At 32.8% G+C, this 11,777-nt stretch overlaps 1 protein-coding gene across 1 annotated transcript; it reads left to right on the forward strand.

Moving 5' to 3' along the window:
- The first annotated feature begins 7,297 nt into the window (after nucleotides 1-7,297).
- Nucleotides 7,298-9,716, forward strand: LOC104729559 (cytochrome P450 84A1). Its single transcript, XM_019234165.2, has 3 exons — nucleotides 7,298-7,991; nucleotides 8,103-8,533; nucleotides 8,766-9,716. The coding sequence occupies exons 1-3, from the start codon at nucleotides 7,481-7,483 to the stop codon at nucleotides 9,384-9,386; spliced, it is 1,563 nt and encodes a 520-aa protein (XP_019089710.1). The 5' UTR covers nucleotides 7,298-7,480; the 3' UTR covers nucleotides 9,387-9,716.
- The last annotated feature ends 2,061 nt before the right edge of the window (nucleotides 9,717-11,777 follow it).

Raw genomic sequence — 11,777 nt, forward strand, 5'->3', positions numbered from 1 at the left:
TAATTAATCCCATGCATGCACATGCATTTTCCATACCGAACCTACCAACTTTTTATTACCCTTTAACTTAAAACTGGAAGCTGTATATATAAATATATAAGTATAGGCTCTTCAATTATTAAACTTTGTCCGCATTTTATCTATCAATCATAGAGTGACCAATCTATAGTTATTTGCTTCACGCGCAAGACGGTCTCCACTATACACCATCTACGAATCGATTAAAAAGGCTAAGGAAATTAAATCCTTTCTTTTACATGATTATAGATATGTAAAAAAACGCATTTAAAAGCGTGTTCGTATTAATTTAAACCCCTTTGCATTAATATCGCACTTATATAAGTGGGTACGTAGGAGATCATCGCAAATGCATGCGGATGCGGGAAGAATTTTTGTTTTCTTTTGGTCAAACGCATGCGGGGAATACATATATTTCATTTTTGTCACAGCATAAGACACATTAACAAAGGGAAATAAAGAACAGTATGATCAAAATAGTAGGTAATGTGGGAGCCAAAAGGGTGTTGTCTAACTTACCCTACGAAACAATTTTTTCTTTATTGATGGCTTTTCTTTTGGTTTACGCTAGATTTTTCCAATTTTGATAATGCCTTCACACGAAAGACGCTTCGTTGTGGTGTTGGTTGTATCTAAATAGGCCTAGACTTAATTTAGGAATATACAAATGTTGCAATGAGATCATTTTTATAATTTGAAAATGTTTGATTAAAGTAGCTCAACCTAGCTATTAGAGTGGATTGTTTTTTCTTTGTTAAAATATTAGAGTGGATTGTTTCAATGTTAGCATGTTACCATCCAAATTCGACTGATCTCGTGGATTAGCTATTACTGAATGTTCAACTACGCAGGCATTACAAAAGTCTTAAGAGTCAAATGAAATTAAATTAACCCCTCCAAGCATAAGAAACCGAGATTCATTCTATAGAAAAAAATATGATGATTTTTGTGATCTGTGATGCTCAATGACATTGGTTAAAAGGGAAGATAAAAGGATTGAAGAGAAGATAATCTTACCCAGTCATTCTTTAAATCTAGAATCACAACTGAGTTTGGAAACCTTTTAGAGTTAAGAAAAATGAGTGTTGATGTTATCGGTTTGAGTTCCATACGTGATCTGAAAATAGTTCAAGAACTGTCAATTGGTCCGAGTCATTTCTCTTTTGGGCCGAAAATATTAGGCCCAATTTCTCTCAGTACCGAGTTATTCACCTAACAAATATTGTAGAATTTGGGACAAAACCCAATGTTATATGGCATTAGACCCATACAAAGATATTATCTTATTCAATTTTATCTTGAAAGGTAAACAGATATCCGAACTTCGGGGGTGTCTCGATGTATAATTTGACTTGTTCATAAAAATATTTACCGAATAACATAAAGGGACCAATCAGTCTCATATAGTTTAGAATTCAAACTAAGAAAAAACAGAGAGTAGTTTGTAATGAAAACAAATATGAATACGTACATACACACGAGAACTCTCTAATTGATCAATTTGACAAGAAAAACGATGGAGACGCGTGAAGTGACGGGAAGCACAAACGCACCGAGACGTAAATGAATGATAGGCCCAAATCCAAATTCCATTTTTGTTTTATTATTTACTATTTTTTTCTTTTATGTCGTTTGAGTTTATCCTTAACTAATTTGTGTAATGGTAATTATGTAAAGATGACGACGGTATGACGACGTAAAGAACGATTAACGAACTAAGATTGCAATTCGATGTGTAATTTGCTTATCACTTTACTTGTTTCACTATCGGTTTATTTATTGAATGGTTAGCTACTATTAAATTATTAAAGAAAATATAAGCAGGGCCGGTCCGATTTTTCTAATTTTTTTTTAGATATTCTTTACCCAACAAAAAATAATTGAGTTTTTTGTTAGTATAAAACAAAAATCAAAAGATAAAAAAAAGAATTTCAAACAGTAATGCTTATTTAATAATTCAGAGTGATCCTAAAGGCTTCCTAGACCTAAAGGATTTTTTTCAAACAATAATGCTTTACCGTGTAAAGTCATTGATTCCTTTGCTTATGTGCCGGATCGGTATGTGATGAATCTAAATGAGACATCTTGTTTCGTCTGAGTCATATATGATATATGTAGGTCGCGTATGTAGTAGCTTAGGCATTGACGACTTAGCACATGGTGACAGGCACGTGAACCTAAGGTTGATACGATCGATTATACAATAATGGTTGGTTTGTTTTCCAAACTTCCAAATGCATATGAACATGTGAAGTATCGTGAATCGTATATTTATGTTATATTGTGTGAACCAATTACAATGGTTTGTTACTACTAGTTGGAATATGATACACCTCTGATATTTTTGTTTGATATAACGATATAGTTTAGTGTTTAACCTGCATTTTTCAACTATCCCACACGAATAAACTCTGACATAACACAATTGTCGGGTATGAATTAGGATTCTAGTGGCAACTGGAAGATAAATAAATATATATATATATATATATGAAAATGAAAGAATTATGTGGATTGAAATTTGAATTTTCAGATAAGTACTGTAGTTGAAAACGGTGCAAAATAAATTTTACCGTTTCGCCAATAAATTTGTTTTCCCTGACACATTCCTCTGTTTACGTACGTTGCCAATTAATTAATAATCACCAGTGTTGGAACTGATCTTGATTCATGAGATAGCATTAGATAAGGCTTATAATCACAGTACTGTGATTATAGTCGAAAACAGACAGTTGAGAAAAACTTTTTATTTACTGTGAAAAATTGTATACATACGCTTTGTTATTATTATTATTTTTTTGACATCATTTTCTTCTTAGTTTCTTACATCATTTTTTATATATTTTATATGATAATTAGTTTGTATTCTTTTGTTCTATCTTCTATACTACGTCACATAATTAATGATACTTAAAAATATATTTTAGGTTCTTAAATTAAAACATCTTACATCATTTCACAAGGTAGGAAAAAATAATTTCACAAATACTTTTTTTTTTCTGTTTAATAGTATCATCGTTGTAGCCTTGTAGAAATAGTTTCGTTACAAAAAACATTCCTTGTTAAATTTTACTGTAATTTTTTTTCAGTAGATATTTTGTCTCTACTTAAAACCAATAATAGAAAATGAAATACAAAAATATTTTAAATTCAAAACTAATCATTAAAAAATACCTTATTTTCCAATTCACATAAAAAAATCAAGATGATACTTCCTTTGAAACAATTAGATTAGCTGAAAAAAACCGGTGAGAGTATTACTTAGTTATATTATATATATACTATACACTTGATTTGCTTCTTATACATATACTATACTTTTATATTGACAAGATAATGACATTCTAACTTAAATTTCATTATGGAAAATGTAGGCACACTGAAATGCCTTTGAAACGATCTCATCGACTGGTACAGTAAGCGGTAGACTCTTAAGTATATGGGTACATAAAAAGAAAAATAATTACTAACCGCCCAAAATAAAAAGTTGATTTGCCAGTCACCTATAATTTCAAGTGGTTGACTTATTGATTTATTTCAAAACACTTTAAATTCAATCCAACTCAAAACATAAATTGATACTTCTAAAGTGAGAAAAACAGAGAAAAAGGTGAAAAAACAGAGAAAAAGTGGAAAACAGAAAAGTTGTTTTGAATATTCAAAGTGGTTTTATATATTTTTATATGTATATGCTCTTTTAAATATTAAGAATTTTTTTACTAAAATATATTTGTGTATTAAAATAATAAATAGTTATCAAGAATAAATTCTTATGACTTTTGAAAGAGAAAACCCCAAGTATAATTATTTTATTATATAACTATTAAAACATTACCAATCAACCATATATTCAACTATTATCTCTTACAAATTTACAATAATCATATATTTTCACCCTTTTTACCAGATTACTTTTATGTAACTGTACTAAAAAAAAGCTCTATAAATGCACTGATCTAAAACATAATCACCGATCAGATCCCAAATAAAACATTTGTTTAGCTTATTTTTTTCCAAAAAAATATATGAAAATGCCTAAATTAAAGTGTAAAATCGTTGAAGTAAAATACTACTAGATGAGGGATTTATTGTGGACAAAACAAAAACACAAAAATAAAAAATTGCTAGTCAAAGCTCAAAAGGAAGAAGTTGGCTTAATAAATAATTAATGGGAACATAATGTTATAGTAAGGACTTTCATAGTTTGATTTTATCTTATTATATTAATAGAGGCGAAAAGGATATCTATGTCACGTAGCGAGTAGCGGTTGGCTTCAGTCATCACACCCGAATCATAAAACGATATATATATATATTCTTTTTTCTGAAACAAAACTAAATTAGACAATATAAAACCTGTTACGTACTCTTTCTACTTACGTTTAGGAACCATACAGAACATAAGAAGGGTTTCTATCTTATTCCTGTTAATTAAGTAACGGAAAGAGTTTTTATTTTTTAATATACATACATACGAAAGATTATCTATATATATATATATATATATATAAGTTTTACATAAAGGTATTTGATTAACTCAGAATAATAGGAAGTGCTTAATGAACGTATAGAAAGGTTTAGTTTGAATTTAAGTTTATTCTTATGAAAATAAACATTTACGTTGATATATTTTTAGTCACTAAATAGTTTTAGAAAACATGAAGTTGGTAAGAACAGACATAAATACTTTTAAAAGGCATGAAGTTGGTAAGAACACACTATTACAAACATAAAATATACTCCTTCTGTTTTACAAAGAGTGTCATTCTGACATATTTTACATAAATTAAGAAAAGTTTGAATTATACATATTTACCCCTATTTAATAAGTGATTAATGATCTAAATTCAATGAAATAGCTTTGGGTTTAGGGGTAAAAAAAAAATTTAGCATTAAAACACTTATTGGAAATGTAAAATGAAATTTTTTATGAAACAGAGAGAGTATTATTTTTAGGGGTAAAACTTTTCTCCAGAATGACATTCTTTGTGAAACAGAGGAAGTATTATTTCACTCAATTAAAGATATATTTACCAATATTTGTAACAAATGCTTTTATACGATGATCTGATCCAGCTGATTTAGAAATGACGATAATATCAGTATATCACTGTCAATATGAGCTTACAATGGTCCCACATAATTTGATCATATTCAACTAAGCAATGAGTTAATATTTTTAGAAAAAGACTCATTTTAGTAGTCTTTATAAAATTAGCCATATGATAATAATTTATACTACTATAGTTTTGCTCCACATCACTAGCTTCACCAAGAAAGCAGAATAGGTCAATTGATATTAAATCTCGAAATAACGTATGGTTTTATTATTTTTTATCTTACCTTCGATTGGGTGTGTAATCGAGGAGACATGTGATCAGTGTTTTTTAATTCCATAAAACTATAGAGTTCGCCAAGTACCATACATGCACACGCCTCGTCATACGAGCGTGACTTATAGTTATGACTTATGACTCGAACTTAATTAAGTAACTTTTTACTTTCCTTTTTTCTTCAAAGCCCTATATTGTTGAAACTTATGACTTATGCATCATATAGACTCGTATGATGAAACTTAGAATAATCAAATTCATGACGGACCGTTGTTGAAGGATTTCTTATCTTATATAGAAGTGTTGAGGGATCAGATTTTCAAAATTGGTTACTATAAATATCTAACTTTTCAAATATCTTAGGGATTAATATATATAGATGTCGGTTATAATAAACAAGCCTGAGATTTATATTAAAAGGATAATGATTAAGAAGTATTACAAGCGAACGTGTAGCTAGAGAAACATAACATGTGGCTAGAGAGTTTTAGATTAGCCAACTTGTTTGCAAAAGATGGTATTTTGATTAATTTTAAAAGTTGTGTTAGTTAATCATATATGCAATTATTCTTTTTAAACTCTAATACTTGTGGTAAAAAACCAAAAAAAAAACTTTAAGGATCTGAATGGTAACTACGGTCGAGACGGACAAATCTGTGTGCGGACCAAACCGCTATGTTTTAAGTGTGGACAACAGATTGCTGCGGTCCAAGTCTATTTGTAAGAAAAAACGGTCTGCAGTTGATCCGCTGCGATTTTGTTTCTGTTTTCTGTAGACCGCACCACTGCAAACTACACATGATGAATGTTAAATTAAAGTAGTCTGATCTGCAGATGAATTTGTCCGCTCCAACCGCTGCAATGATTCACACCCTAATACTTGAATTATTGGTCAAAATCTTGTGTAGTTCTTCTGATGCAGTGCCAGCGAACTCTGTCAGTCACGACAAAATAAAATTAATTATTAGTTTATAATGTCTAAGACCTAGAGCTACTAGGTTAATTATTAATTAATCGACCTTCTGTAACGTACTCACTGCTAGTGGTCAGTCTTTGTCTAAGATTTAGTACTAGTAGACCTTGTGTCTTTGTACGTTTGCACAATTTACACTTACACCGAGTCTGAGTGGATCTTTTTAGTAACGTTGTTTTGATCAATTGAAGAGCGGACGTTTCATCAAATTTTCACAAAAAAAGAAGAAAAAAAACAGTGGATGTTTCCATATATATATATTTATATTGCCCGTCAAACAAAATCACGACTGTCATTTAACATATATACAAAATACAAAGTAGTACAAATTTAACTATTTATTTTTGTGTTGAGTTGATTCAATTAATCTTACTATAAAATCTGCTTTTTTGAGTTTTAATGCATTTTAAACCTAACTGATCAGAAAACGCACCACAAACAAAAATATAATATAAACCTAACTGAAAAATCAAATTTAAGAGACATATCGATGATAATAACATTATTAATTCTAGTTTACTTTCATTTTCTTTTTCTTCGTTTATAAGAAAGGAGTTGGTGACAAGTCTTGATTTCATTTATTTAAGTAAATAAAAATGGTGACTTCTGTAATTTGTTAAAATTTTAATAATTTAGCCACTTTAGTATTCATGTTTTATTTTTTTCGGCAAAAGAAGAAGTAATTATTATTTAAAATTATATTGATAAATTGAGGAAAATGCATTTATATTACCATTTATTTTAGCGAAGCACTCATCGATCCATATGTGTGTAACTGTGTTTATGTTTTCACTAGTTCACTAATTTAAAATCCACTAAATACCACGAATGATTCGAATCATATATGCTCGAACTCAGTAAAATACCAAAATCCTGATACATGCTACTATTTATTTTCCAATGCATTTAATTCCACACAAAGGTGTTACTATTTATTTCATATATTAAATAAAAATAAATAAACGGTGTATATATAATGGATGACGAAAATTAAGTCCCACTAGATAATACAACTATGTCAATAAAAGGGACCACGATTTGATTATAAAACCCATCTCTCTAATCACATCCCAAAATGGCGAACTTTGCCTCCTGAGCCTTTCCAGGACCAAAAGAAAAACATTTTAGCAAAAAAAAAAAATTCAAAAAATCCAATATGGAGTCTTCCTTATCACAAACACTAAGCAAAGTATCAGATCCCACGACGGCTCTTCTCATCGTCGTCACTCTTTTCATATTCATCGGCCTCATCACACGACGACGAAGGCCTCCGTATCCTCCCGGTCCACGGGGTTGGCCCATCATAGGCAATATGTTTATGATGGACCAACTCACGCACCGTGGTTTAGCCAATCTAGCTAAAAAATACGGCGGCTTGTGCCATCTCCGCATGGGATTCCTTCATATGTACGCCGTGTCATCACCAGACGTGGCTCGACAAGTCCTTCAAGTACAGGATAGCGTATTCTCGAACCGGCCTGCAACTATAGCTATAAGCTATTTGACTTACGACCGAGCGGACATGGCTTTCGCTCACTACGGACCGTTTTGGAGACAGATGAGAAAAGTGTGTGTCATGAAGGTGTTTAGCCGCAAACGAGCTGAGTCATGGGCTTCAGTTCGAGATGAAGTGGACAAAATGGTCCGGTCGGTCTCTTGTAACGTTGGTAAGCTAGCTCGCATATTAACTCTTGTTATGTGCGGTCATGTATATAAAGTAAAAACTCAATTTGTTTTTGTTTGTTATGTATTTTAACATCGAACCAAAAAAATTGTAGGTAACTCTATAAACGTCGGGGAGCAAATTTTCGCGCTGACCCGCAATATAACTTACCGGGCAGCGTTCGGTTCAGCTTGCGAAAAAGGACAAGACGAGTTCATAAGAATCTTGCAAGAATTCTCTAAGCTTTTTGGAGCCTTCAACGTAGCAGATTTCATACCTTATTTCGGGTGGATTGATCCGCAAGGGATAAACAAGAGGCTGGTGAAGGCCCGTAACGACCTAGACGGATTTATTGACGATATTATCGATGAACATATGAAAAAGAAAGAGAATCAAAACACTGTGGATGATGGAGATGTTGTTGATACCGATATGGTCGATGATCTTCTTGCCTTCTACAGCGAAGAGGCCAAATTAGTGAGTGAGGCAACGGATCTTCAGAATTCCATCAAACTTACCCGTGACAATATCAAAGCTATTATCATGGTAATTATATTTCAAAACGCATTACTTACCATCATGATTCTTAATGCGTTACGTAATACTAATACTTATCCATTAACCCGTTATTTTCTTTGAAGTACCTTTTTCTATATTGGGAAGGCAATTTTTCTGTTTTACAAGTAGACAAAAAAATGACAAATCAGTGAAGAGGCAAAAAGTTATAAAATATTTGAATTCTAATGTGAATTGATTTTATTTGATTTGATTTTAATAGGACGTTATGTTTGGAGGAACGGAAACGGTAGCGTCGGCGATAGAGTGGGCCTTAACGGAGTTATTACGGAGCCCGGAGGATCTGAAACGTGTCCAACAAGAACTCGCGGAAGTAGTCGGACTTGACCGGCGAGTTGAAGAAACAGACATCGAAAAGTTGACTTATCTCAAGTGCACACTCAAAGAAACCCTAAGGATGCACCCACCGATCCCACTCCTCCTCCACGAAACGGCAGAGGACACTAGTATCGACGGTTTCTTCGTACCCAAGAAATCTCGTGTGATGATCAACGCGTTTGCGATTGGACGCGACCCGACATCTTGGGTTGATCCGGAAACGTTTAGACCGTCGAGGTTTTTGGAAGCGGGCGTACCGGATTTCAAGGGGAGTAATTTCGAGTTTATACCGTTCGGGTCGGGTCGTAGATCGTGCCCGGGTATGCAACTAGGGTTATACGCGCTTGAGTTAGCCGTGGCTCATATATTACATTGCTTCACGTGGAAATTACCTGATGGGATGAAACCTAGTGAGCTTGACATGAATGATGTGTTCGGTCTCACGGCTCCTAAAGCCACGCGTCTTTTCGCTGTGCCGACCACGCGCCTTATATGTGCTCTTTAAGTTGTGGTTCGAACCACGTGGCAAGAGTTTGGTGTGAGAAGCTGATGAAAAGTTGAAAATAGCCCCGACGAATTGTGGATGTTATATCTTATGCATGTAATGTATACATATCTATCTACACGTGTATTCTGGATGAAAACATAAGAAGTGGCTCTTTGTTTCGCTTTGTTTTTCTTTTCTTTTTTCTTTTTCTTTTGTGGGGATTTTTGCGTGAATGAAATGTAAACAATAAGATTCTTTTCGGAGATAACTTTGCATGTTGGAAATTTATAGTTTTAAGTACCCCATTGCCATTGGCAATATCGGAATGAGAACTTCTACTTTTCAAAATTATTTTATAGTTATATTCACTTTTAGTCTTATGGGTGTCAATTAGAGTTGGAATTTCTAGGATTGAGCATATAACTGAGTTTAAGCCTTAAGTTAATTGAAAAGCTAATGATTATAGGTTTTTCTTATGTATACCATTTGTGTGACTTTTTTTTTGGGTAGAATTGGACACCTTATATACTAACACAGCGAAATGCACCTAACACCTATGTATGTGTTACTTACGTTATTCTAACACCGTCCATATATAATCAGAATTTCTAGATTGATAATGTCAAAGTTGACATCGAAACTATATATTTATAATAACCTGAATGCATCAACTATCAAGTATCAATCACAACTTCAACTACCGTGACGAAAAAAATCAATAAACTACGATCACTTTGTTACATTTTCCGTAGCTACACACGTATCACATTCATATACACATACGCATGTACCCTACGTGGACTCAGGAATATCACGAATAAATTATTTTACTATTATCGGTGCCATAAATATATGTCTCCAGCAAAATGTCTACCGAATACACAAAATCCAAAAGATAATTTAAGACTGTAACAACTAACTAGCTAGGGTGCCTCCTTCTTTTCTATTTGGTGGAAGCATAAGAAAATGACGGTTTTATGGACAAGTAATGAGTTGTGAAAATGAAGCAGACATCGCTAAAATCAGCTCTAAGCCAAACGTAACAATTAAAGCCTTTAAAGACTGCAGTAATGCAAGTATGTACGCCACATCTTTGCAAAGGGGTTGCTTCGAGTAGGGTTTCTAGAGAAGACAGCTTCTCGACCCATCAAGTCCTCGCAACATTTACTTTTACCAAATAATTGACATTGCGTTTGAATTTTTTTTAATCATTTCTCATAAAGAGTTTTGTACTTGTGATTGTGGGGACAATTAATTGAGTCATATACGACCCCATATCCTTTAAAACTTTGTTTGGTGGTCGCTTAGATTTTATAAAATAAATGCAGTAATGGATGGTTTAAAATAGATTTGTGATGCATGGTGTGATATATGTTTTATGAAAGAAATGCGTTGATGCTTAAAAAAAAAAAAAAAGGGGTGATGCATGCTTGAAATTGTAAATAAATAAATCTATTGGATTTTTTTATGTACCACTGAATTTATTATAACTTGGATGCATGAGCATGCAGTGAACCACATATCATTGAAACCCACGACACAGAGGCGATAGTAGTCCACCTAAAACATTACTATTTGTCTAACTCAACATTATTTCATTCGTACGTGACTTTCATACGCTAACTCGATTTTGCCTCGAAAAAAATAGTCTCGAACTTCTAGTCGCTTCGTTTCAGACAATAAATACAGACATCAGAATCCACATTTTCAATTTTGACGATAAAAGGGAGCAAGAATGGTAGCTAAATTAAAAGACCAGCATGGTCAGCTAAAACGGGTGACATGTGGTGGTTGATTCGGCACGACTATTTACAACGCAGAGCAGAGGTTGTCCTCTTTCACCGACGTCGAAGAACGTTCAAACCAAGACATTTGATAATTAACAAACAAACAAAAACCCTTAATGTCTACGTTCAATTAGTGATCTAGTTTTATTTTTTTGTGGTCTAAATTTTAGAACATGCATGTTGAAAATTTGAACTAAGGAGGTCCCAAATTTTCTACTATACGTACGTACGCATCTGTTAGACTCTCATATCGCTTAATATAACAAGAGATATAAACGACAAATGCCACTACAGTCATTGTTTGAGTTATAAGTTCGAAATTTCAAATAATACGTTACGTGAAGAGTAAACAAGAGGGTATATCTACATTTGTCAAATTTGAAGTATGAATCGTTATATATAGGTCAAAGCCGACACTTATTACTCCATCTTTCGAGACACGCTCTAACAAAATCGATATCTATATATGCCTTTTTTTTTTTTCTTTGTCAAATTCGGATTTGCTACATTGTCCATAGATATGAGGAGTGACCTTTGACCTTATTGTTTACATTTTCACTTGTAACGTTGAGATCGAGAAGTCAAGAGTTATATGTATAATTGGATCTCTCACTTTTTTCTT

This window comes from Camelina sativa, chromosome 12, assembly GCF_030686135.1.
Source record: "Camelina sativa cultivar CO46 ecotype springtype chromosome 12, ASM3068613v1".
In the NCBI taxonomy this organism is placed as follows: Eukaryota; Viridiplantae; Streptophyta; class Magnoliopsida; order Brassicales; family Brassicaceae; genus Camelina; species Camelina sativa.

What these genes read in the sequence shown, in the direction of transcription:
- LOC104729559 (XM_019234165.2), top strand. Translation starts at nt 7,481, where the DNA reads ATGGAGTCTTCCTTATCACAAACACTAAGCAAAGTATCAGATCCCACG. An exon ending in GTCGGTCTCTTGTAACGTTG is followed by an intron (nt 7,992 to 8,102) that starts GTAAGCTAGCTC and finishes AAAAAATTGTAG; the next exon opens with GTAACTCTATAAACGTCGGG. An exon ending in ATATCAAAGCTATTATCATG is followed by an intron (nt 8,534 to 8,765) that starts GTAATTATATTT and finishes TGATTTTAATAG; the next exon opens with GACGTTATGTTTGGAGGAAC.